This window comes from Hippichthys cyanospilos, chromosome 17 (genome assembly GCF_059441005.1).
Source record: "Hippichthys cyanospilos isolate Australia breed blue-spotted pipefish chromosome 17, RoL_Hcya_1.0, whole genome shotgun sequence".
Lineage (NCBI taxonomy): Eukaryota > Metazoa > Chordata > Actinopteri > Syngnathiformes > Syngnathidae > Hippichthys > Hippichthys cyanospilos.
The window spans coordinates 15,769,061-15,795,613 of NC_142385.1; the positions used below are offsets into that span (position 1 = coordinate 15,769,061).

At 43.9% G+C, this 26,553-nt stretch overlaps 6 protein-coding genes across 6 annotated transcripts; all 6 read right to left on the reverse strand.

Annotated features, from left to right (window-relative positions):
• Nucleotides 1-2,286: 2,286 nt before the first annotated feature.
• LOC148409967 (E3 ubiquitin-protein ligase TRIM35-like) lies at nucleotides 2,287-4,395 on the reverse strand. The gene has a single exon (XM_088438825.1). It carries the CDS (start codon nucleotides 4,178-4,180, stop codon nucleotides 2,795-2,797), a length of 1,386 nt encoding a protein of 461 aa, XP_088294951.1. The 5' UTR covers nucleotides 4,181-4,395; the 3' UTR covers nucleotides 2,287-2,794.
• Nucleotides 4,396-6,440: 2,045 nt separating this feature from the next.
• LOC148409968 (uncharacterized) lies at nucleotides 6,441-11,802 on the reverse strand. The gene is made up of 3 exons (XM_088439642.1): nucleotides 10,486-11,802; nucleotides 9,018-9,025; nucleotides 6,441-8,256 (listed from the first exon to the last, which is right to left on the reverse strand). The coding sequence occupies exons 1-3, from the start codon at nucleotides 11,663-11,665 to the stop codon at nucleotides 6,844-6,846; spliced, it is 2,601 nt and encodes an 866-aa protein (XP_088295768.1). The 5' UTR covers nucleotides 11,666-11,802; the 3' UTR covers nucleotides 6,441-6,843.
• A 2,076-nt stretch (nucleotides 11,803-13,878) lies between these two features.
• LOC148409969 (uncharacterized) lies at nucleotides 13,879-17,467 on the reverse strand. The gene is made up of 2 exons (XM_088439643.1): nucleotides 16,135-17,467; nucleotides 13,879-15,187 (listed from the first exon to the last, which is right to left on the reverse strand). The coding sequence occupies exons 1-2, from the start codon at nucleotides 17,335-17,337 to the stop codon at nucleotides 14,003-14,005; spliced, it is 2,388 nt and encodes a 795-aa protein (XP_088295769.1). The 5' UTR covers nucleotides 17,338-17,467; the 3' UTR covers nucleotides 13,879-14,002.
• Nucleotides 17,468-18,431: 964 nt separating this feature from the next.
• Nucleotides 18,432-20,250, reverse strand: LOC148409970 (E3 ubiquitin-protein ligase TRIM35-like). The gene has a single exon (XM_088439277.1). It carries the CDS (start codon nucleotides 19,983-19,985, stop codon nucleotides 18,846-18,848), a length of 1,140 nt encoding a protein of 379 aa, XP_088295403.1. The 5' UTR covers nucleotides 19,986-20,250; the 3' UTR covers nucleotides 18,432-18,845.
• Nucleotides 20,251-20,613: 363 nt separating this feature from the next.
• Nucleotides 20,614-22,606, reverse strand: LOC148409971 (uncharacterized). Its single transcript, XM_088439415.1, has one exon. It carries the CDS (start codon nucleotides 22,009-22,011, stop codon nucleotides 21,184-21,186), a length of 828 nt encoding a protein of 275 aa, XP_088295541.1. The 5' UTR covers nucleotides 22,012-22,606; the 3' UTR covers nucleotides 20,614-21,183.
• A 181-nt stretch (nucleotides 22,607-22,787) lies between these two features.
• On the reverse strand, nucleotides 22,788-25,617 carry LOC148409972 (E3 ubiquitin-protein ligase TRIM35-like). The gene has a single exon (XM_088439073.1). It carries the CDS (start codon nucleotides 25,048-25,050, stop codon nucleotides 23,782-23,784), a length of 1,269 nt encoding a protein of 422 aa, XP_088295199.1. The 5' UTR covers nucleotides 25,051-25,617; the 3' UTR covers nucleotides 22,788-23,781.
• Nucleotides 25,618-26,553: the final 936 nt, after the last annotated feature.

Below are 26,553 nucleotides of genomic sequence, written 5' to 3' on the forward strand. Positions count from 1 at the left end.
ACAACTGGCGGCGCGCAACAGGTGGCCGTGTGCCCGCAGGTAGTGCGTCGGGGCAAAAAAAACAAAAAAAATAATTAAAACAATGTTAAATCCCTGGTTTAACAATGGTTTTTAACTTGACTTTCAACCCTCCCAAAATAAAGGCAGGCAACATTTTGCAAAGGAGTCACTACCTGACAATTTGACGATGAGATGCGTCATGTTCCAATTCATTTGCTCTTCATTTAAGAATGAACCGCGATATTCCTGTCAAGAATGAAAAAAGCATCCAATAAGGGAAATTATTCAAACATCAATAGCATTAGCTAGCATATTAGCCTCAAGAAAACCAAGAGCGTCTTTTGTGGACTGACAAAAAAGAAGTGTATTCCATTTAAAAGAAAAAATGTTTGATATCAATACATTTGCATTGAAATCTTAACTAAACAATGTATCTCATTTTTGGTACCAATTTAATTATGTATTTATTATATGATCTATTATTTATATTTAGAGCTACATACAGTAATATATGATTAATTCACTTAAATATTTACTGAAATTATTTTTTTTATTTATATAAAACATGTAAATATATATATATATATATATATATATATATATATATATATATATATATATATATATATATATATATATATATATATATATATATATGTTTTGTACTTCTTCCCACTCCTATTAAACATATGAATTGTGTGAAGCTATTGGATTTGCTATTGAGTTTTTTCTTCAGATTTTGTTTATTTTGATGGAATTTGTGTTTATATCATCGAAAAAAATGCAAATAACATGCTAGCACATCGAAGTCATTCATAAGTAAACAAATCGGCACACTAGATCTTTACACAAACAGCATAGTGAACGCTGGGGAATTTAGAGAAATTCTCACGCAATTAGCAACAGCCTATAAGGAGCTGCGCTTTGGGCGGGGCACAAAACCCGAACCCCCCCCAATTGCTGTGTAAATTGAATCCGGCTGATATAACGCACACGCTGGTACATGTGAGCTTCCCCTGCGGTGATTAAATATAAATAAGGCGATCAATTAGGAGATGACTTGGCAGTTACGCTTGATAAGCGCAATTGTGGAACAAGTGTAGTGAAAGTATTACCGGCGTAATGTTCCTCCTATCAGATTCCATTCCGGAGTCGGCTCTTCCCGTCACGTTTTTTTTTTCCCCCTCAAATGAATGGCCTTCCATTGTGCGGCGGGCGGGCGGGCGCACTTCATCCATCTTGCTCTGCCGCTAATCCATTAAACATGGCGTCCGCTGCCGATCTGCTCCATGGGACCAGCACCTGGCGGACTACGTTTATATTCAATGAGGGTCGCAGGTCGAGAAAGTACACGCACAGTTTATTAGCAAGGAAAATACGATAAGATTGATTTTTTTGTATTTCAACAATATATGGCATTTAAGAGTAGGTCATCTTTCGGCATTATGAACATAAAAAAAATGAGAAACACATTTCTCCAAACCACATAGCCTTAGCAAATCTCCCTTAGCTTAAAGCTAATGCTAAGGCTAATTAGCATGGCTAGGCACAGTTATGACCATTAACTCAATCAGTCCCAAAGACGTGTTTTTACAAGTATTTTGCGAAAATAATTGGGAGCAAGTAATCATTACTTTGGGCAATTAAGTGTGGAGGTAATTAACTATTTAGGTATGAATGTAACAATTTTGTTAGGTACTAAAGTACTGAAGTAATCCATTACTTTAAGTAAAACTAATAAATATTAAAATATTTCATGACTTGATCGGAGTACCAGTACCATTTTTGACTCCACTTTAGCCAAATGAAGAAAAAATGGAGAAAAATATATAAATAAAAGAAAAAATAGCTGGATAATCTGCTGCATATATCCTTTATCCTCTAAGTAAAACTGCATCTTAGAGTTGAGAGCATCCCTGTCTATTATACTGCCCCCAGGTGGCCAAAGAGCACACAGCAGAAGGAGCAGCACGACGTCCGATGAATCGAAGCAAAATGTGGCTGTCGCATTGCTTAGTGTCATTGCCGCATGATAGCATTCTACCTGATTTTAAGTGTAAGGAGCGTGAAATAAGCTTTCCAGAAGAATAAAGGAATTTGCTTGGCACCTTAGCCGGATTCTCTCAATGAAAATCTCCGCGTGGCCATTGACAATTCAGGCCTGTCCGTCACTGTCCAATCTCAGCGCTTTGCACTCAATTGACATGAAGCAGATGTGCGCGCGCTTAAATCCTTCAAGCACGAGGGGGGATGAAAGGCCCGACGAGCGCTCGTTTCCCCGCTAAAACCTCCACCGGGAACAAAATCTGCAAACGGGGAGAGGAAGGGAAGCGCCACAAAAAGTGAGTCATTCATGACAATCGGGACTTGGGGAAAAAGTTTGCTGGAGTACGAGATTGCGGCGCCACAATGTCAAACGCCCACAGAAAATAGGACGGCGCTGCTAAAAATATGACGCCGCTTGCCAACGGGGAGACCTGCGAGCTGTGCAAGAAAACCAAAAAACAACAGCTATTCAAAAAAATACTCTATATATGTATATAATATTAATATAACAGCTACACATATGTATATGCATATATTTACATATATATATATCTCACACACAATGTTATGTACAAAGTTCATCACAAATTTAGAATTGGGGGATTTGTTGGGGGGGTGAGGTATGATCGATTGAAAGAAAGTTAATAAATACACATTTTTTTTCTCAAATGTTTTTTTTTCCTTGTACTGCAAAATACCATAAGAGTTTATTGAAGAAGAATGAAGACCGACGCCGATACATCCAACGTCATGGCTGACTTTGAATGGCAGCGCAAACGGCAAGCGGAACGATACGCAGAGGGATTTTATCCCTCGTCCGAAAGTAAGGGAACATTTTCACGTTCTCGGTCAAATGCGGCCAATCGGAAGGCTCGGTGGCGCCTAAACGAATGTTCATAAGAGACTCGGAGAACGAAAGCGTTTTTTCGTCGGTGTCCACGCACACCCGGATCCTCTGCAGTTTCACCGGCGGACTCCAGGATCCATGCGGGTCGGCAAAGAGTTGGTACTGCTCGTCGAAAAATTCGATTGTGAATGTTTTCATGTCGTCCGGCGTGGCGGGGTCCCCCCAGGCCACGCCCAGCCCCCAGGCCGCGTTATCTCCCACGTCCACATCCCACGCGTGTCTTCCCGAAGACAAAGAACAAGCCAGCACGTCGGGATAGGACGTGGACCTCTCCGGATTCTTGGGACGCTGCAGTTTTTTCCCAAATTGCACACAGCTCAGATCTTCGGACAGCTTGAGTTCCCAATAGGCCGTGTTTGGATCCAGGATGACGGGACTGTAGGAGACCGTCTCCTTCATTCGTTCCCACACGTTGAACTTGAGGTTGCCCGCGTGTCGCACTTGGTCCAGGAGAGCCCCTCGCGGGAGCAGCTCGGGCTTGTCGGGCAGAGCCTCGATTCTGCTCGCGGCGATCTGGAGGTTCTTCATGAAGGAAACCGGGTCGGAGGTCAGAAGCTCCTCGGTGCTCCTGATGGCTTCTGAGAGAGCGACCATGTCGCTGTTGAGAGCCTGGATCTTCTCCTTCATCCGCACAATCTTCTCCTGTTCTTCCCTCCTCACAGCCGCCAACCTGGCCTCCTCCTCAAAATCCAGGAACCGACGAAGCTCCTGGAAATCCTTCTTAATCTTACTTTCGATCTGCTCCCTCTGGATCTTGATGTACATGACTTGTTCGCCGCAATCGTCACTACCCCTTTGATAAGCTTTTAATCTTTCCTTGGCCCTCAGCAGACTTTCCTGGATTTTCTCCTTGTGATCTTCCGCAACTTCATTGATGGAGCAGAACTTATGTCCGAAGTGCAGTTTTGTATCTATGCAACTGAGGCACACCAGCTCCTGGTGGTCCAAACAGAAGAGTCTGAGATTCTCCCTGTGCAAGATACAGATTTCCGGCGACTCCAGCGAGGTTTGTGAAACCGTGTCGCAGATGTTCCTCAGAGCCAGGTTCAGAGGAACCTCAATGGATCTACACGACATCCTACAGAGTGGACACGATCGATCTCGGTCCGCCCACCATTTTTGGACGCAGGCGAGACAGAAGCTGTGACTGCACGGCAGTAGGACCGGCTCCTTAAAGATGTCCAAACAGGAAGGGCATTGAAGATCATCTTCGACTCTTCTCGCCATGGTCCTTGTGAAGGCGCCGACTCAAGGAGAGCTTCAAGGAGTCGCCGCTGAACCAACTCACGTTTGAACGTGCACTTCCTGCTTGGGTTTTCCCCACCAAAAGAACCCCGTTATCTGAGATCGCACAAAAAACGATTTCTTACCAAACTAGTTTCCTCAAACCATAAAAAAACAAGACATAAAAGACGATAAAAATGTCCGCTGTCTCCAATCTGTGCTGGATGTGCGGATTGTAACAAATAAACAAAGAGCTCACCTGAAAGAGCCAATAACCTGCCAAACTGGCTTCACCGCACGTCACAAACCCCGTGCTGGTTTTGATCCTTGGTTATTACGTTTGGAAGCAGAGTGAAGAGTGATGCGCAGCTTGACTTTGTGGTTTCATCTCTGGAACGAGGAAGGAAACAAACAAAAGTCTCATTTTCAATTCTTGTTTCTAGAATAAAAATTGAAAGAAGATGAAGCTGAATTTCAATGTTGCTGCTTCCTTTTTGAGGTGGAAAAGTGTCAAAATGTCAATACTAACGTTGCATAAAAAGCAGGAAGGGGGGGGGGGGGCAAAGTTTTTTTTCCATGAGATCTACCATATTTACTGCACTATAAGGCGCACCGGACTATAAGGCACATAGAATAGAAGCTACAGAAGTGGCTGGGGTTGCTTTATGCATCCACTAATGGAGCTAAAGGAAATGTCAACAAAAATACTCAGACAAGTCAGTCAATCTTTAGGAATAGACAATTAGAAATGAAGAATAAAAATTTGGATTGTGATTAATTATGGGAATTTTTGTGATTACTATAAATTTCAGATGGCTACTTTTTTCCCTCGCGCTTTGAACTCTGCTGCTTATAGTACATTGCGGTTTATCTGCATTTTTTTTTAATAGCCACCAGTATCTTCGGGTAAACAAAGGGAGACAGAAGAAAATGCGATGGAGGTATTGATTTTAAACCGCTATTTACTTGCCACCAGAGGATACACTACTATTAAAGACCAATAGGCATGTTACTGTTGTGTTGGTGCAGTATTCTAAAGATTGTAATGTTCAGTCCACATTGAAGGTGTGATGGTGCTGTAACCAGGAGGTTTAGTCTTTAAACATGTCCAAACAGGACAGACACTGGAGATGGTCCTCAATTCGTTTAGCCGTGCTCCTTTCTTTAGACAGCAAGTCAATCCACAAACTTCCGAACGTTAGAGTGCGTGGGTCTCAGTCACGACTGAACACCTCGAGAAAAAGTCCTCGAGAAAGAGAAGCCATGGAAAGGAAATGGCTGCGTTCAAAAGGCGCAACGGGAAAGGACAAAGGGCCAACCCAAACACCAGACACACCCACCAAACTCGCTGCGCCGCATTACATCATTTTCTATGTCTTCTAATGAGATGAAATTTAGATTTAAATGAAGATTATAGGTGGAAACAGATATAAGTAAAGAAAAAATACTGGATACAATTTTTTTTTTCAATATTTATTCAAAATGTCATTATTCATTAATTGAAAGTGCTAAACAAACGTTGTGCATGGTTTCAATGCACTTTACAACATAAGGTATTTATGAAGTGTATACAGTATATATATATATATATATATATATATATATATATATATATATATATATATATATATATAATTGTTATATATAAAATCATGTAGGGATACCATATATAAACTTACATTCATAAATACAGGATATTTAATTATGCATTGATTCATGTGAGGTTTATCTTGCCCTACACTGCCATCTAGCGGCACGAAGGCGCAAATATCGGTCTATTAGGCATCGTGTTCGTGTTGTCTTTTCCCCTTACCTAAAAAAAAAAAAAAGAATAACAAAAATGAACATCGCTCGTCAGACTATCGATTGTGCTCCAACTTTGGTTAACGCTAAATGCTCCGTTGGTTGCTAGCCGAGTTGCAACAATCCTAAACAAGTCAATGCACTCACCAGAAGTTCGGCTCCTTTTAGATTTCTTTACGATGCCTGGCAAGGTTGCTGACTTGCCTGTGGACACGCGCCGCAAGGATCATCGGACAACCCATTAACGCTCGGTGTGAACTTCGCAGGACGCCGCCATATTTGTTTGCCATTTTCCGGATTTGGGCACGTGACTGTAGCCAGCTACTTAAATCAAGAGCGATTGGCAAACCCTTTTTCAAGGTGGTGCACAATTTTTTATTTTTCGAGGGGAGTGGCTCATTACTAGTGGTAACAATTGCACAAAGCAAGCTCTGAAATAGAGAATACAAGTCAGCATATAAACATTTTGATGGACAGGTATTTATTTGACATGGTATAAATTGAATAGAGTAGAAAACAATACAAGTCAGCATATAAAAGACATTTTGATAAACAGATTTAGATTTTACATGGTATAAAGCAATAGTATTCATTTAAAATGATGATTTTCGACAAATATTCCTGTGGGAGAAAAAAAAAATCATACAAAATGACAACTATCAGTTATGGGAGGAAAACATCAGAGTTTTTGAATTGAAGCATGAGCTGCAAGTGGCCATATTTGCAGAGGAACTTTATTACCTTCAAGGGTAAGGAGACATTTTGTACGGTGGCCAAACAAGAAGGTTCTGCTGCAATTTGTACCTAGAGTAAAGCTCCACACATTGCATTTGCTTGAATATATTTAGCATATGTGAAGAACTTCACATATTTGACTTTGAATGAAGCCGGGGCGCGAAGAGTTTCCTTCCACTCGGACTTTCGACGCCGCTGTCCTTTTTGAACATTCGAGCAAGCTCATCGAGCAGATTGAATTTGGGATCGGCCGTGTTGGGGTCCAGAACGGCGGGAGAGTCCAAGACCGTGGCTTTCACTTGGTCCTCCAAATGTTTGCCTCGGTCCGGCACGGGTTTTGAGATCAGCTCCGGCTTGTCGGGTCGTTTCTGGATTTTGGTCACGGCGGTCTGGAGGTTCTCCCAGAAGGAAGCGGGGTCCGACAACGGCAGCTTCTTTCTACTTCTGATGGCTTCTGACAAAATGTCCACGTCTCTGTTGAGAGCCTCGGTCTTCTCCGCCGTATTTTGTTTTTCTTCCAGCATTGCAGAAAACCTGGCCGCCTGCAGGAAGCGATTGCCAGTCATGTTGGGGGTCAAAGCGGTGGGACTGTAGGAGGCCATGCCCTTCATTCGCTCCCACACGCTGAACTTGAGGTTGCCCACGTGTTTAACTTCATCCAGGAAAGCTTCTGAGAGCGGCTCGGGCTTGTCGGGCAGCTTCTGGATTTCCGTCATAGCAGTCCGGAGGTTCTTCATGAGGAAAACGGGCTCTGAGATCAGAAGAGCCTCGGTGTTTCTGATGGCGTCTGAGAGAGAGGCAATGTTTCTGCTGAGAACCGTGATCTTCTCCTTCAACATGCGGGTCTTCTCAAGCTCTTCCCTCCTTAAAGCAGCCAACCTGGCCTCCTCCTCAACCCGCAGGAAGGCATGAAGCTCATCAAAATCCTTCTTGATCTTGCTTTCAATCTTCTCCCTCTGGATCTTGATGGACGTGGCCTGTGCGTTGCAGTTGTCTCGTGTCTCGTTAAACTCCTCCGATCTTCTCTTGGCGGCCTGAAGGATTTCATGTAGAGTTCCTTTGTGCGCTTCCACAACTTCATCGAAGGGTCGGAACTTGTGGCCGGCGTGGATTTCTGCAGCCATGCAGATGACGCACACAAGCTCCTGATGGTCCAGGCAGAAGAGTTTCAGTTTCTCCTTGTGCAAGCTGCAGATGTCCTCAAACTCCGCTGAGAGTTTGGAAAATGTCTCGCATACATTCCTCAGGGCCAAGTTTGGAGGCGGAAGCATAGAGTTACACTCCGTCCTGCAGACTGGACATGTTCGATCTCCGTTCTGCTCCCACCACTGCTTCGCACATGTGCGACAGAAGCTATGACCGCACGGCAACACCACGGGGTCTTGAAAGATCTCAAAACAGGTGGGACATTGGAAATCGCCCTCAAGCTGGCTCGTCATGGACCTTGGGAAGTCAACCGAATCAATTTGCAGGACTCTAATGTTCACGCAGAATTGTGTCAATGAGACAGGATTGAAGGCGTTGAAAAAGTCCTCCTCCACCTTTTACGCTTCGTACTTGACCGCAGGCAAAACCACGCTTTTATCTGGGATCACACAAAAAAGATTTAATACGACTTGCGAATACCAATTTCGAGCCAACGATTCACACTGTAAATAAAAGTGAAGAATCAAAAATGTGCTCGCTAAAAGCGGGCATAAAACGAAAGCAAAACGCGGTCCCGAAACACAACTTGCTCAGAAAGAGAAAGAAAAAAAAAAACAAAGAAAAAGAAAGAATGGAAAAATAAAAATAACCTCGAGTACCCAAGCCGGTCACATTTATACATTTGGGATCCAGATTCATGCTTGTCATTTGATTAGCAGACAGACATCAAAAAATAGCTGAGTATTATTTTGGCAGTTTCACCAATATGTTATATAAAAGCCCCCTTGAAACAAAACAGATAAAACAGGCATAAAAGGAGAAAAGAAAAAGGGAAACACTTACTGTTCTTGTTTTGCGCTAGAGCTTCAGGAAGCAATAAAAAAAAAGAACACAACGCAAAGAGCTCAACAAACAGCAATTAAAACGCAACAGCTCAACTTGGCAGATAAAAATGGCTGAACCGGCTTCACCACATACAAAGTTAGTGAGTCATGTGACCTTTAGTGATTGCGCAACCCAGTCAAAAAATGCTAACAAAAGAATAGCAGCCAGACATGGCAAATATCTTCATGTTAAATTCACAAATTGGCCATGTAAAGAGGATTATATATAGAAGGTATCATTATCTTTTGCATGTGTGCAATGGCAGCCCCGCCTCCACGTCTGCCAAGTAAAAATGAAAACGCATCAGTAGATACTGGAGGTTGCCTACGATAGGTGTGTTGTGAAGCACGGGACGCTATATTTGTTGAACTTATTTTGACACTTCAGAGCATGTATTGTCTTTCTCTGTCAACAGGAAGTGGCAAAATGTGAAAAACAACCCCGCTGTCAAATGAATTATAGACAAAACATGAACTTTTGAACGTATCTAATGGCAAAAGCGGACGATTTGCGAGCTCAGCTACTCTTTTTTCTTTAGGATGTTTAATGTGCAGACAGAACATCAGATTGCAGTCATTTCTACACGGTTTCGAAACGAAAACAGGACATACAGTGGACACACGCGTTCACTGGAGCTAGTCACAAATTATGTTAAGATATTGTCGCTGCACTAGAACACTGATTTTTTTAATAAGTAAATATAGCATTGTTTTAAACAGGCGTTATGTAAAAGGGGTGTGATGTGGGGCTTAAAACGTCAGGAAGCTAAAGCACGGAAAACGTTTTTGTTTCTTGTAGTTTTCAAGTGAGTACAGCATGTTTGAAACAAAGGCATTATGTTTTGAAATGACCAATTTATCAACGACGGAATTTAATAACAATAATTTTGTTGATGTGAACAACTACTTCTGTCGAAAGAGTAAACACTTTTCTAATGGTTGGGAAGGTTGTGAAAACCCGTTTTAAACAGATAAGCTTGGAATTTGATTTATTTGACTATTTGGAGATACCCATGAAAGTCAGATAGATGAGCACAGGCTCTTTTCAGAACGAGTTAGAATGCAGAAAGTCAAATATGTTCTGTCTAAATTCTCGTTTTGGTAACTGTCTTTTTTTTCCCTTTGATAAACAAAACAATCACAAAATGCCTCAAAAGCATGTCAATAATTGTCTTGAAATATTTACGACAAATGTATCTGGTGTTACCAGTACAGAGTACATATCTTATTGGCGGTTTCATTTTGCATTTGTGATTGTTTTTGCCTGTCAAATGCTCTTGTTTCGGTGCAAAGGAAAACAAAGACAAACCACAACTCTTTTCTCTGTTAAGTTCTTCCGCCACATTAACTGTTGTTTTTCATCAGTGTGACTGATGCAAGAACTACGCTAAGTCCAATATTTTTTGGTGGCTCATCCCTGACATCTAGCGGTGATCAGTGCACATAGCAAAATCTGCTCTTCGGAATCAAATGATTGCGCGTAGACGCCATTGAAGAAAAGACGGCAGATCTCTCACAAAAAGGAGTCATTTCGTTCAAGAATATATCATTTTTATTTGCACACAAGCTCAACGTTGATACAGTATGAAAAATACGAATGTAAAATAAGCATTATGTTATTAAGCAGATCAGGCAGTGAAATATCCCCATGGGAGAAAAAAAAATCTCATTCAAAATCAGATTCCTTTGCCTCTTAATCAACGTAATAAATGTTCTTCAGACATGAAGAACTTCACAAACGTGTATAAGACCAGAAGCCCTTTTTGAACTCGTTAACAATCTTCTTAGGCCACACACGATCCGTATTGGTCATGTTTGAATACGGCTGCTTGGAGACTCTGTTGATGGAAGTCTGGAGCTTCTCCTTGACAGAAATCGGCTCGTACGACTGCGGCAACACCGTGCTTCTGAGAGCATCTAATAAAGCGGTCACATCTCTTACGTAAGCCTCATTCTCCTTATTATCCTTCATCCCCCAACGTATCTCTTGCTTTTCCTCCATAATAGCAGAAAGTCCGGCGTCCTGCAAAAAGCTATGCTGGGCCGTGTTCGGGTTAGACGCGGGGAGATTGCAGGAGGCCACAGCCTCCAGTCGTTTCACCACGTTGTACTGGATGTTGTCCACGTGTTTACACGCATCCAGCAGAGCTTCTGACACGAGCTCCGGCTTTTCGGGCAGCTTCTGGACCCTGGTCAAGGCAGTCTGGAAGTTCTTCATGAAGGGAACCGGGTCTGACATCAGCAGCTCCTCTGCGCTTCCGATGACGTCCGAGAGAGAGGCAATGTCTCCGTCGAGAACCTTGTTCTTCTCCTTCAGCATTCGGCTCTTCTCCTCCTCTTCCCCCCTGACAGCAGCCAACCTGGCCTCCTCCTCAACCCGCAGGAAGTTATGAAGCTCCTCAAAGTCCTTCTTAATCTTGCTTTCGATCTGCTCCCTCTGCACCTCGATGGACGCGGCCCGTTGGTGGTTGTCGTCTCGTGTCTCGTTAAAATCCTTCAATCTTCCCTTGGCGTCCTGAAGGACTTCACGTAGATTTCCTTTGTGGGTCTTCACGACTTCATCGAGGGGACAGAACTTGTGGCCGGCGTGGATTTCTGCCAGCATGCAGATGATGCACGCCGGCTCTTGGTGGTCCAAACAAAAGACTTTGAGTTGCTCCCTGTGCAAGGTGCAGATGTCCTCCGCCTCCGCTGAGAATTTGGAAAAGGTCTCGCATACGTTCCTCAGGGCCAGGTTTGGAGGCGGAGGCATAGAGTTACACTCCGTCCTGCAGACCGGACACGTTTGAACGCCGCTCTGGTCCCACCACTCCAGCGCACACGCTCGACAGAAGCTGTGACTGCACGCCAACACCACGGGGTCTTGAAAGATCTCCAAACAGGCGGGGCATCTGAGATCGTCCACAACTCGGCTCGTCATGGTCCTTGCGAAGAAAAAAAATGGAATCCTACTTGCCGATACCAATTTCAAGCCAACAAATCACAAAGTAAAGCGAAAAATCAAAAACTCAGAATGGAGCAAAAAGGTGAAGAAAAATCAAACGCTTACCGTTGTGCTTGAGCTTCAGCAAATAATAAACAAAAAAACGACATGAGCTAAAATATATACTCTGACACTCGCCAAACTTGCATGTCCACTTACAAAATAGGTGCGCAAATTGACGTAGGCTGTTTGCACAACACAGTCAAAAATTGCCACATTCCAGCCACAAACAATAGGATAGCAGCCATACACGGAAAGCGCCTTCGTATTAAATTTGCATGTATTATATTTGCTCTCGTCAAAAAATTGGATCTAGAACGTTGGCAAGCTCCGACCTATTAAGTAAGATGCTGATAGGTGTGGAGTACTCAGAAAAACCTAAGGTTTAATATGAAAAATGAAACAGGGTGGGCCGAACCATACAAAGTAACAAAATAAAAACCTGGAAAGAACCAACTACACGATGAACTTGAACAACGGACCCAGGAGAAAACTGGAACTAACGGGGACTGGAATAGACTTTGACCGACAGACAGTATGGCAGAACGACAGAAGCGTCGTTGGACAAAAACCCGACAAGCGGCAGAAGGCAAACTGGGAACTAAATACGCTCAACACTAACGAGGCAACGCGAAACAGCTGGACGCCAACGATTGGAGGTGATTGATTGGTCGACACGCGGGAGGCAGGTCAACGCAAACAGGTGGAAGCAAATCACACTAACGAGGACAGACACAAGGGGAACGAAACAAGGACAACAAAACACCAACAACGGAACGCGACAAATGTATTCTTATTGATTGCATGGGAGCAAACGGCGGCCCCGCCTCCACTTCCGCAACGTAAAAAGGAAAACGCGTCGGTAATGGTGGCTTATGACGGTTTGTTGCGGAGCACAGGACGCCATGTTTGTTTGACAACGTAACTTCAGCAAGCTAAGCCATGTGATGTCATTTTAAGTGGACGGCAAGCGGCGAAATGTTTTCAAGAAAAACGATAACGTTGTCAAATTCATTATGGACAAAACATGAAGGTTTTACAGTTTTCAAGTTGGCAAAAGAGGCTAATTTGCTAGCTTGAGCTACTTGGCAGAAGCGCAAATTTATTTATACGCTATTTAGGTTACCTAACCGAAGTAAAGAGAGACAATGGGCACATCGGTTCACTGGAGCTAGTCCAAACCAGAAACGATATAAATGGGGAGCCGTGACGTAAGGGGCTTAAAATGGGCGGGATTCAGCTGCACAAAAGCATGTTGACATGACTAATTTATCAACGTCAGAATTTAATAAGTCATTTCAATTCAATGAACAAGATTCAAATGAAATCGACCTGCGGTTACTAATGGAAAAATATTGAAATTACTCATAAGGTTAAATAAAGATATAAGGAATGTTGATGGCATGCCAATTTTGGCAGAACCGGTTTTCATAATTTTTGTTGAAAGAGTAAATAATTTCCTACTGGTTGGGCAAGATTTGCAAACCAGTTTAAACAAATAAGAATGGAATTATATTTATTTTGGTGAAATTACACAACTGCTGAGAGATACCCATAAAAGGAAGAAGATAAGAGGCTCTCGTCGGAACCACTTTGAAGTCAAATGTCTCCTTTTGAGAACTCAGTCGGGTTTTTTCCCTCTTTTCTTTTAATATAAGCAAATCAAAATATCTAATATAAGTAAATATATAATCACAGCAACCATGCCACTTGTATTGACAAATGGGTCTGGTTTTACCAGTAAACAGTTGTTGGTGATTTCATGAGTTTCTTTTTGCATGTGGTGAAATGTTATTGTTTAGATTTTCTTTTATTATTATTATTATTATTATCAAAGGAAGACAAACACAACTTTTTTTTTTCTCTGTTACCTATTTCCTCCACATAAGTATTGTATTTGGTCACCGTGACAATTCATTTCCAAGAACAATGTCCAATTTGTTGATGGTGGCTCATTTCTGACATCTAGCGGTGATTAATGCACACAGCAAAATCCGCTCTTCAGAATCAAGTCAAAAAATGACTTCGCGGTCACTATTGAATAGAAAACAATACAAGTCGGAAAACCGAACAAAAACACCGCAATTTGTTCAAGTATGTCATTTTTATTGCACACAATCTGAATATCGATGTAATACGAACAATACGAATGTAAAATAATTATTTTGTCGGTGAACAGGTCAGAAAGTTAAAAATCCCATGAGTGAAAAAGATTAATCAGATTTCAACATCATCACTGCTTTGCGCTTTTCTAGTTAGCCCACATGAAGAACTTCACAAATCTTCATTTGAAGTAGGCCATAACTCATAGGTGGTTTTCCTTCCTGTTGGACTTTTATGGACCCTGCTGTCCGTTCTGAACACTCGAATAAACTTATCAAGACGCTTGGATTTTTTACTGATCGATTTTGAGTCCAGAACCACAGGACGGTCGGGGACCGTCTCGGCTTGGTCCAGCACACTTTCAAAGAGATCCATGGACTTGTCCTGTCGCTTTGGGATTCTGCCCATGGAAGTCTGGAACTTCTCCCTGACGGAAACGGGCTGAGACGATGGCGGCGGCGCTGAATCCAAGCAAGAGGCGGCGTCCATCATCCTCCAACTCCTCCTTTGCTGTTCCTCCATCGTGTTCGGCTCGGAACCGCTGGGATCGGAGGAGGCCGACCCCTTTACGAGGAACTTGTCGGACAGCGTTTGGACCCTGGTCACGGCGGTCTGGAAGTTCTTCATGAAGGGAACCGGGTCTAATGTCAGCAGCTCTTCTGTGCTACTGATGGACTCCGAGAGAGCGGCAATGTCTCTGCTGAGAGTTTGCATCTTCTCTTTCAACATGAGAGTCTTCTGCTCCTCTTTCCTCCTCAGAGCGGACAACTTGGCCTCCTCCTCGACCTGCAGGAGGCCGCGAAGATCCTCATAATGTTTCTTAATTTGGGTCTCTGTCTGCTCCCTCTGGACCTTGATGTGCATCACTTGCTCATTGTAGTTGTCTCTTGTCTCATTATAGTCCTTCAGTCTTTTTTTTGCTCTCCGGAGGCCCTGCTGGAGTTTCTCTTTGTGATTTTCCGTAACTTCGTCGACTGGAGAGAACTTGTGGCCACTGTGGATTTTTGCATCCCTGCAAACGAGGCACGCGAGCTCCTTGTGGTCCAGACAAAAGAGTTTGAGCTTCTCCTTGTGTAAATTGCAGATGTCCCCCGAATCCACCGAGAATTTAGAAAACATCTCGCACACGTTCCTCGGGGCTGGGTTTCCGGGCGGATCCGTCAAAGTGAACAACTTCTTGCAAAGCGGACACCCCTTCTGCGCACACGCTCGACAGAAGCTGTGACTGCACGGCACCACCGCGGGGTCATTAAAGATCTCCAAACAGTTTGGACATCGGAGCTCCTCCTCAAATCGGTGAGCCATGGCGTTGGCGGAAATGTTGACTCTCGGAAGAGTCAGCCACCAGTGAAGGAACTATCGGTCGCTGAGAAAGTTCTGTTACGTGACAGGGCAGACAAACACGCTTCTCCACATACGAAGCTGGTGACAAATAAAGCGAAAGTATTCAAACAAGTCACAAACGATGACTTCATATCTACGAGGCGTGGACAAGACATGTTTGTTTTCTTTTAATTTTCATGTAACCACAGTATGTTTGAAAGACATTGTTTTGATATGACTAAATTCATGATTGTCATTTCAATTCAATTAATTAAGATTAATTAGGATTCAAATCAAATTTATGTAAGATAAACAACAAATTATAAACTGCACCACGTTACTTGTGGAGACAATTTACTATGTCCAAATGTGTCTGGTGTTACCAGTCCAGAGTACATATCTTATTGGCGATTAAATATCTTTTTTTGCATGTGGTGAAATGCGATTGCTTTTATCGTCAAATGTCATCGTTTCAGTGCAAAGGAAGACACAAATCTTTTTCCCCCTGTAATGTTTTTCTTCCACATAAGTATTTTATTTCATCACCGTGACAATACAGGTACAAGAACAAAGTCCTTTTTTTTAAGGGTGGCTCATTACTGACATCTAGCGGTGATTATTGCACACAACAAAATCTGCTATTCAGACTCACGACACAAAAACTATTGCGTCAATGAACAGGAAACGATACAAACAAAAAAAGAACCCACAATCTGAATACTAATGTCAAATGAAGAATATGAAGGTAAAATGTCCATTTCGTTATTGAACAGGTCACGGTGTGAAATATTCCAAAAAAAATCCCACAAAATGACAAAACTTCAGTTATGACAGCAAAAGATCTCAACGTCATCAGTTTTGAATTTCCTTACACTATTGTACAACGTACTCTTAATTACGTCCGTAAGTTCTAGTTCTAGTAAGTAAGGACCACAATTTGGATTAGTTCTGATATTTAGCTCACAAGGAGAACTTCATTTTGATTTTGGACGATGCGAAAACGCGGCTTTGAGTAGTTTTCTATTCAGGATGTTTGGGACCTTTTTGGGCGCTCGAGGGATCTTGGCGCGACGATTCGGTTTCGGATCGGTGGCGTTTGAGTCCGACTCGTCGGAACTGTCGGAGCCCGTCTCCTTCTTTTGGCCCCTGCCAAGGTTGCGTTCCAAGAGCAGCTCGCGGGTCAGTCTGAAAATGATGGTCTGTAGGTTCTCGCTGAAGGAACTGGAGTCATCGGCCCGCAGCTGTATTATGCTTCTCATGACTTCGCTGGTGAGAGAGTCAATGTCGTCCTTCTTCTTCAGGCTCTTCTCTACATGGGAGCTGGGGAACCGATCGTCGGCAAGAAGCGACGCCGAGCCAAGTTGGGGTCCCAAAACGACGGGACCGTCAGAACACATCTCCTTCATGCTATCCAGCACGCCGGATTTGAGGTTGTCCACATGCCTGCCTTCGTCCAGGTGAACTTCCGACAGGAGCTCGGGCTTGAGGGGCAGCGTCGGGATTCCTGTCTTGATGGAATCTTGGTCGGGGGTCAGAACATCCTCCGTGCTTCCGACGGAGTCCGAGAGAGCGGCCACGTCTCCTCTGAGAGCTCCAATTTTCTCCTTCAACAAACGGATCTTCTCCTGCTCTTCGCTCCTGACAGCAGCCAACCTGGACTCCTCATCGGCCTGCAGGAAAACACGAAGCTCCTCGAAATGTCGCTTGATTTGGCTTTCCAGACGCTCCCTCTGGAACTTGATGCGCGTCACTTGTTCATGATAGTTGTCGATTCTCTCATTGTAGTCCTGCTGGAGTTTCCCTTTGTGATCTTCCGGGACTTCGTTGAGTGGCAAGAACTTGTGGCCGCTGTGGATTTTTGCATCCTTGCAAACCAGGCACGCAAGCGCCTGGTGGTTCAAACACAGGAGCTTGAGTTTCTCGCCGTGCAAGCTGCAGACGCCCGCTGACTCCGACGAGAACTTGGAAAATATCTGGCACATGTTCCTGAGGGCCAGGTTTCGAGGTGGATCCGCGGCGCCGCATTCCGTCCTGCAGACCGGACAGGTTCGATCTTCCTTCCGATCCCACCATTGCTGCGCGCATGCGCGACACACGCTGTGGCTGCATCCCAGCATGATGGGGTCTTTAAAGATCTCCAAGCAAGTGGGACATCGGAGATTCTCCTCAAATCGGTCGGCCATGGCGCTTGCGGAAACGTTGACTCGGAAAAGTCTTCTCGTCTCAGCCACCGCCGAAGGAGTTGTCAGACGTCGACAAAGTCCTCAAGTGCGATTCTCGCCTTGCTAATTGACAGGCTAGACAAACCGGCTTGACCGCATACACAACTGCTGACTTCACTTTAAAAGTGAAAGTATTCAAGGATGACATAAGCGATGAATTATGATCCAAGATGAGCACCAAACAGTCACAGAGAAGCTCGCAGTGGAAACTTTTTGCTTTGTACAAAAAAAAATAAATAAAGTTACTCCACGAGAAGTGGACGAGACGCCATGTTTTGCTAGCACGACTTTAGCAAGCTAACCCGAGAGCACCCGTGATGTCATTTTCAGTCGACAGCACGCGGCACGATGCTTTTCTGTTTTTTCAATCTAATGGTGCGTGAAAAACAATGTTGTCAAATGAACTATGGATAAAACATGAACTTTTTCAAGTTTTAAAGTAGAGACCCCCGGGTTACAGCAAACGTTTTTTTGAAGCGCAATACTATAAGTTTTTCCGTCCCCTCGTTTTTCCTGCTTGGTGGCATCAACAACTGTCATGGCTGTGTTTATGTTCTTTTGCCTCCCTCTTCAGGTGTTTTTAGGTAATTGCTCTTTTTATCTGTTTGGGTCAAACTGTCTGGCCTGCAACTCGTCAATGCTGGTCTGCGATTGGTTGGCGTCACGGTGTCACCAAGATGCCAACTACGGCCACTACGGCCTTTATGTATAAAAATTATAAAAATGCAACAATAGCAAAAGCGAAATTGAAGTCGGAATATTTATAATGTCAGAATTAGAGTAATATGACTTTTGAAGACTTTTGCATTATGGGAGTGCAGATTAAGCCAATCACCAAAGTCATTGAAAGGCTTGCAAATGTCATACGTTGCCCGCTAGTGCCACCCGGTGGTTTTGGGGTGTCAACACAAAAAGTTCTATTGCGCCTCGTTCACGAGTTGTCGTTGAAATAATTAATGAAAAGAAAATCAGGGGAAATGCATGATAAGACTGTCTTTTCATCATGAAATGCGTTGTTGTTTTAGTGAAAAGGAAGACAAACACAAACCTTTTATTCTCGACATAAGTGTTTTATTTGATAACGACAATACCCGTACAAGTACAAAGTCCACTTTTTTAGGGTAGCTCATTTCTGACATCTAGCGGTCATCGGTGCATACTGCAAAATCTACTGCAAAAACCATTACGTATGAAGTCGTCATTGAACACAACATCCTGGAATTTATACAAGTAAAAAATACACTGTTATAAATATTTCAAACAAAATGCCTTACAATACTTATTAGTACAGACATTAGCATTACCGTAAACACCATGATAATACACCCCATGGAAAAATGAGCTATACTTTTTGCCTTCATATTTGGGGGGGGGGGCGCAATTATATACAGTACCTTGGGTTTTTCTCTTCCAACCTGCTTAGCAGAAAACACAATTTGGATGACTTCTAAGATTGTATGCGAAGATCTTCATTTTGACTTTGAACGATGGAACAGTAGAGTGGTGGTGGACTTTTTTTCACTTGGACTTTTTTGGGCCTTGCTGTCCTTTTTGAACACTCCAGCAATCTTGGGACGGTTTTTTGGTTTTGGATCGCTTGAGTCGGAATCGTCGGAACCGTCCGAGACGTTGTCCTTCTGCTTCTTTTGTTCCCCCGCGTCTTTGAGTCGGTTGCGAGCGCTTTCGAAGAGCAGCTCGTGGGTCAGTCTCAACAGGACGGTCTGTAGGTTCTCGCTGAAGAAAACGGGGTCGTACGACGGCAGGCGCATTATGTTACTGGTGACCTCTCTGCTGAGAGCGTCGAGGTCATCCTTCTTCTTCAGAATCTTCTTGGGTTTTTCTCCACCGTGGTCGGAAACCTGGTCATCACCTTGAAGCGACGGCATGCCGAGTTTAGGTCCAAAGGTGACGGGATACTTTGAGACCATCTCCTTCATTCCTTTCAACACGCCGGACTTGAGGTTGCCCACATGTTTCCGTTCATCCAGGAGAACTTCTGACGGCAGCTCAGGCTTGCAGGGCGGCGTCTGCATTCCCGTCTTGGCAGTTTGGAAGTTCTTCATAATGTAAACTTGGTCAAACGTCAGAAGGTCCTCTGCGCTTCTGATGGCGCCCGCGAGAGCGTCCACGTCTCTGCCGAGTCTTTCGATCTTCTTTTCCAAGGTGAGAGTCTTCTGCCGCTCCTCCCTCCTGAGAACGGCCAACCTGGCCTCCTCCTCGACGTGCAGAAAGCCACGAAGCTCCTCAAAATATCGCTTGATTTGGCTTTCCACCCGCTCCCTTTGGTCCTTGATGTGGATCACTTGCTCATTCCACTTGTCCATTGTCTCAACGTAGTCATCCAATCTTTTCTTCGCGCCCTGCAGGCCGTGCTGTAATTTCTTTTTGCGATCTTCCGTAACTTCGTCCAGTGGTGAGAAACTGTGACCGTTGTGGATTTTTGCGTCCCTGCAAACCAGGCACACCAGCTCCTGGTGGTTCAAACAGAAGAGTTTGAGCTTCTCGCCGTGCAAGCTGCAGACGTCCTGCGACTCCGTTAGCACCACGGGGGCTTCGTAGAGCTCCAAACAGGCGCTGCACCGGAGATCGTCCTCAGATCGGCGAGCCATGGCGCACGCAGAGACGTTGATTCTTAGAAGTGTTCTCAGCTCGGCCAACGCCGGAGAAATTGTCAGACGTTGGCGAAGTCCCTTAGTGTAATTCCTGCTTTGTTGTTTGACAGAGTAGACAAACTGGCTTCGCCGCGTGCATAACTGGTGACTTCACAAAAAAGTCAAAGTACTCAAACGAGTCACGAGTGATGACATGATCCGAGCCGACCGGTCGCAATGCGGTTCTCGGTGGAAACATTTTGCTTTGGGGGAAAAAAAAAAAAAAAATGGCTTCACTACATGCAAAACTGGTTCCCGACTCGAAAGCGAAAGTATTCAAAAAAATCACGTAACTAATGATGTATGCTGAGAACTAGAAGACAGAACACAGAAGAGCTCCCGGAATCCCCCCCCCATGAACAACAAAATGCTGCCCTGTGTGAAGTGGACAAGACGCCATGTTTGACTTCTTTTGCTCACGTGATTTTCGCTAAACTAAGCCATGTTGTCTGAGAGCAAGTGTGATGTAGTTTGTGTGTGATGACATACACAACAAGTAAAACAAAGTATTGCGGAGGTTGAATTGACATAAAAACGACTTTAATTAGGGAATCCATTGGGGGGGGGGGCTTGACAGGTAGACACAATCGCATGACAGACTCGAAGGGAACAGAAACATGAAGTTAGAACAAAAACCCCCAAACAGAATTGAAAATCCCGGTAATATCCCACAACCAAAAACAAAAACCAAACCAACACCAACAGAACATGACAAATTTCAGTTAAATGAATAAGATTTCAAAAAATGTACTTGTGGTCATTTTTTTTTACAAAGGCAAAATAAAACAAACAATGCAAAGCAACTATGGCACATTTGTGACAGATTGGTTTGGTGTTACTGAAACAAACAAAAAAAAAAATCACCTTTCACCATGCCAAAAGAAATTAATTTATCGCCAATAGGATTTCTTATGACAAAACATCCCATATAAAAATGCGCATCTGTACATAACTTGTCTCTATTCATCATCATCGGAAAAAAATCAATCTTAAAGTTGGGACGCAGCCATTCCTTTGGCCTTCATATTTGGGGGGGAAAAAAAAGGTGCATCTACGTATACGTGGGGAATTACGGTAACTGATTGCTTTCTACCTTGTCCTGTTTTTGTGTCGTCTAATCTGGTAAACAGAACACAATTTGGGTGACTTCTTATGTTTAGCTCGTGGTTGAAGTATGAAAAAATAGAGTGGTGGTGGTTGTTTTATCGCTTGGATTTTTTTTGCTGTCCTTATTGGCCTTTTTGAACAATTGAGGAATCCTCGGACGGCTTTTTTTCTTTGGATCGGCGGCATTTGAGCCGGAATCGTGGGGACTGCCCTTCTTTTGTTCCCCCGCATTTTTGGCTCGGTTGTGAACGGATTCCAAGAGCAGCTCGCAGCCAAGTTTGGCCATGATGAAAATGGGGTCACTCGCCGGCAGCTGCGTCTTGCTTCTCATCAAATCTCTGTTGAGAGTATCCACGTCCTCCTTCTTCTTCAGGCTCTTCTTTGGATTTCCTCCATCAGAAGTGGAAAACCGGTCATCAGCTTGAAGCGACGGCGGGCCAAGTTTAGGTCCAAAGGCGAGGGGAAACTTTGAAAACCTCTCCTTCATATCTTCCAACACGCTGGACTTGAAGTCGCCCGCATGTTCGCGATGGTCCGGGAGAACTTCTGGCAGCAGCTCGGACTTGAAGGGCGCCGTCGGGATTCCTGCGTCTGAGAGAGCGGCCATGTCTCTGCTGAGAGCCTTGATCTTCTCCTTCAGCATGAGAGTCTTCTCCTCCTCTTCTGTCCTCAGAGCCAACAACCTGTCCTTCTCCTCACCTTGCAGAAAGTCGTGAAGCTCCACAAAATGTCGCTTGATTTGGCTTTCCACCTGCTCCCTCTGGACTCTGATGTTGTTCAACTGTTCTATGCAGTCGTCCCTTGTCTTACTGTAGTCCTCCAGTCTTTTCTTTGGGCCCGGCAGGCCGTGCTGGAGTGTCCCTATGTGATCTTCCATAACTTCATTGAGTGGCGAGAACCTGGCGAGAACCCACGACGCGTGCGGAGATGTCCGTTCTCGGTAATGTCTCAACCGCGACGTTGAGGCCCCTTTTATGCAATTATTCACTTCACGGTCCGGACAAACTGGCTTCGCTGCGTTCAAAAGTGTTCCCGGACTAGAAAAGCAAAGTATTCAAACACAATCGTCTAAGCTCCCGGATGTGTCGCAACCAACAAAAATGATACCCAATGAGAAGTGGAACGTTGCCATATTTGTTAGACTTTTGTAGCTCACGTGCCTTTAGCTAAACTAAGCCACGTGACCCGAGAGCACGTGTGATGTCACCGCACTCATCTATACGTCACTTACCGAAAACAAAGACGTAAAATGGATAAACGGGTTCAATGGAGCTAGTCCGAATCACAAATTGTTCTCAAAACGGCATGAAAAAAAGGGCGGGATTTCGCTGCACATGTGCAGGAAGTGACAACGCGGAGAAAATATTTTTCCTTTTAGTTTTCAGGTAAACGCAGTATGTTTGAACAAGAGCGTTATATTTTGAAATGACGTTCATGGGGATATGTGTAGCTTCGTCGCAGTTGTGAGGAGTGGTCACGAGAGGTGATGAGCAGCTTGTAATCAGCAGAATATTTCAAATGAGAAAGGCATTTTCAGTACAGATTTATGCCTGACAAAACTCACAATCTAAACGTACTATAAAATGCAAACTTTGTGGCAAATTTGTTGCTTTTTGCATGTGGTGAAATGTGATTTTTTTTTTGTCAAATGTGATTGTTTCAATGCAAAGGAAGACAAACACGTTTTTTTCTCCGGAATGTATTTCTTCTACATCATATATTGTATTAACAACCGCTTTGACGATTCAGATTTGACGATTCCAATTTTGGGGGTGGCTCATTTCTGACATCTAGCGGTGATCGGCGCACACAGCAAAATTCGGAATCAAGTCACAATGGGACGTCATCGAAGAGAAAACAATACAAGTCGGCAGACCACAAAAAGTTCGATTAGTTTTCTTTTAATGCACAATCTAAACATTGATGCAAAATTAAAAATGCAAAATGACCACTTTGTTTCCTAAAAGTTCAAGCTGTGAACTATCCCCATGGGAGAAAAAAAATATTAGGATCAAATTCTGGTATTTTCTCGGTAATTTTATGTAAACGCATTTTTGTTCAGTGGCTCCAGTTCTATCTATAATTATGTAGGTTACATTTGTTAAAACCCACAAAAAACTGAAAAATGCATGGTCTGTCTTCGTAGTCTGACATGACACTAAGACAAAGCCATTAACTGGTCTCTACCGCCACCTTGAGGTGAACAAGTCAACAAAGAATGTTTTGTTTGCTGACATCATTTGAACGCCACTCAACGGAAGGTTGCAAAAATCGCAGGAAAATCCATGTAATAAATCCTATTCAAATGCATTTCAAAAATTGCAATTATAATGTTTTTATATGGTCCAAAATTTGGACAATGATTATTTTTGTAGACAAAGTCTCGCACGTCCAGCTGCAATCACACAGAAATGTCGGAACGGTTGCAATTTGACATGTTTTAATCACCTGCTGGAAATTTCAGCTCCCTCCTATAATGGCACAATGATAAAAAGAAAACCCAAACCTAACAGTACCAAGGCATTACCCATTGCCGTAAATGCCATAAGACTACATCCTAATTACGGTAATCCATTGCTTTATTCTTTGTGATTTTGCCTCATCTAACCCGGTAAGCAAAGCATTTGGATGACTTGACACATTTCGCTCACTTGTAGAACTTGGATAAGGATTTGTTTTCGCCGGGACTTTTTCGGCCCTTGCTGCCCTTTCTGAACACCCGAGCAATCTTGGCGCGGCGATTCGCTTTGGGATTGGTCGCGCTTGAGTCGGAATCGTCGGGACTGTCGGAGAGCGTCTCCTTCTTTCGCTCGGCCGCATCTTTGGCTCGGTTGCGAGCGGGTTCCGAGACCAGCTCGCGGGTCATTCTGAAAATGATGTTCTGTAGGTTCTCCCTGAAGGAAACGGGGTCATCGGGCGGCAGCTGCATTATGCTTATCATGACGTCGCTGGTGACAGCGTCGATGTCGTCCTCCTTCTTCAGGCTCTTTTTTGGTTCTGACGCACCGGCGCGGGAACGCCGGTCATCAGCGGCAAGCGACGTCAAAGCGAGTTTGGGTTCGGGACCGTCAGAGAACATCTCCTTCATTCTATCAGACACGCCGGACTTGAGGTTGCCCATGTGCTTATGTTCGTCCAGGAGAACTTTTGACAGCAGCTCTGGCTTGTAGGGCAGCGTCTGGATTCCCGTCTGGGCCGTTTGGAAGTTCTTCATGATGGAAACTTGGTCGGACGTCAGAAGATCCTCTGTGCTTTTGATGGCGTCCGAGAGGGCGGCCATGTCTCTGCTGAGAGCGTTGATCTTCTCCTCCAGCATGGAAGTCTTCTGCTGCTCTTCACCCCTGACAGCTGCCAAACTGGCCAACTCCTCACGGTGCAGGAAGCCATGAAGCTCGCCAAAATATTTCTTAATGTTGCTTTCCAGCTGCTCCCTCTGGACTTTGATTTGCGTCACTTGTTCGTTCCAGTTGTCTCTTGTCTCAATGTGGTCCTTCAGTCTTTTCTTCGCGCCCTGCAGGCCATGCTGGAGTTTCCCTATGCGATCTTCCGTAACTTCATTGAGTGGCAAGAACCTGTGGCCGCTGTGGATTTTTGCATCCTTGCAAACGAGGCACACAAGCTCCCCATGGTCCAAACAGAAGAGTTTGAGTTTCTCTTTGTGCAAGCTGCAGACGTCTTCCGCCTCCTCTGAAAACGTGTTAAATATCTCACACATGTTCCTGAGGACCAAGTTTGTAGTGGGATCCGCGGTGCTGCACTCCGCCCTACAGACCGGACAGGTTCGATTTTCGTTCCGTTCCCACCACGTCTCGGCGCACGAGCGACACACGCTGTGACTGCACGACAGCATGACGGGGTCTTTGAAGATCTCCAAACAGGTGGGACATCGGAGATTACCCTCAAATTGGTCGGCCATGGTGCCTGCGGAGATGTTGGCTCTCAGAGGTGTGTTCACCTCAGCCGCCACTGAAGGAATTGTCAGACGTTGACAAAGTCCCCAAGTGCGATCCCTGCTTTAATTTAGACAAGGGCTAGAAAAACTGGCTTCACCGCATACACAACTGCTGACTTCACAAAAACAACACAAAAGCGATGACTTATGATCTGAGCTGAGCACCCAACAAAGTCACAAAGGAGCTCCCGATGGAAACGTTTTCCTTTGGACGAAAAAAAAAAACCTGGCTTCGCCACATACCGAACTGGTCCCTGATTGGAAAGCAAAAGTATTCAAACAAATCTCAAATGATGGCATAATGATCTACGCTGAGCCCCTCACCCGGCCGCAGCGGAGTTGCCACGTGCCACAAGATTTCTGTTGAAAAACAAAACCCACAAGAACTGGACACTATGCTTGTCTGACTTGTTTCGCTAACGTGACTTCAGCAAGCTAATCATATCACCTGAAGGCACGTGATGTCATTTTTAGCCGACAGGAAGTGGCGAGATGCTTTTTTCTTTTTCTAAAGATAGTTCTACCTCAAAAATAAAACTTGTGAAATGAATGACATAGAGAGGCATTTTAAAGTATCCCTACTAGCTAGCTCAAGCTACTTCCTTCAGTCAGAAGTTTCAATGGCAGGCACGAGCATGGGAAACTTTGAAGTAACAAAAATTGATACGCTGTATGTAACTTACCAAAAATCTAGAAAGACTGGATGAAGAGGTTCACTGGAGGTAGTCCAAAACACAAATGATGTGATCGGGGGCGTGGTTTAAGTTCTAAAGAGGACGGGCAAAACTACGTCACTTGTATACACAATTTACCGACCTCAAATTTGTCTGGGTCTCAATCAGCACAAGGTACAAATCTGGTTGGAGATTTATTTTTTTGCTTTTTGGGGTGAAATATTTTGATTTGGCTTCTTTTGCACTAAAATAAGATGAATAAAAATATTTTGTCATTTCTAATGTATTTCTCCCACATACAGTCCGTTTTTCTTATTTGATCACCGTGATAGATTCAAGAATAGTCAGGCTTTTGAACGTTGGCTCGTTTCTGACATCTAGCGGTTATTTTAGCGCACAGCAACTGCTCTTCTCAATCAAGTTACATAGGTCATGTGCATGGAGTCATTGTTGAACAGAAAACAGCATTTTTACGACATTTTTTTTACGACAAATTAGGTATCACGACCAGAACGAACATTGTTCGTGATTATTTCGTTTCTTGTTTCTTTTTTTCACGTGCTTAAATGTGATTGGGGTTTTTTTGCGCCAAGTGTCTAGATTTGGCTTCTTTTGCGCTAAAGCAAAATTACTAAACACATTTTTTCCTCTAATGGATTTCTCCCACATTTAGGAAGCTTTGTATTTGATCGCTGTGATATACAAAGTCAGGCTTTTGACTGGCGGCTCATTCCCGACATCTAGCGGTGATTAGCGCACAAAGCAACAACTGCTCTTCACAAGTTTCGAAATG

Coding starts and splice junctions, on each gene's coding strand:
- LOC148409967 (XM_088438825.1), bottom strand. CDS start 4,180: ATGGCGAGAAGAGTCGAAGATGATCTTCAATGCCCTTCCTGTTTGGAC.
- LOC148409968 (XM_088439642.1), bottom strand. CDS start 11,665: ATGACGAGCCGAGTTGTGGACGATCTCAGATGCCCCGCCTGTTTGGAG.
- LOC148409969 (XM_088439643.1), bottom strand. CDS start 17,337: ATGGCCGACCGATTTGAGGAGAATCTCCGATGTCCCACTTGCTTGGAG. Junction 15,188..16,134: donor TTTCGCATCGTCCAAAATCA/AAATGAAGTTCT, acceptor AGCGACCGATAG/TTCCTTCACTGGTGGCTGAC.
- LOC148409970 (XM_088439277.1), bottom strand. CDS start 19,985: ATGGCTCGCCGATCTGAGGACGATCTCCGGTGCAGCGCCTGTTTGGAG.
- LOC148409971 (XM_088439415.1), bottom strand. CDS start 22,011: ATGGAAGATCACATAGGGACACTCCAGCACGGCCTGCCGGGCCCAAAG.
- LOC148409972 (XM_088439073.1), bottom strand. CDS start 25,050: ATGGCCGACCAATTTGAGGGTAATCTCCGATGTCCCACCTGTTTGGAG.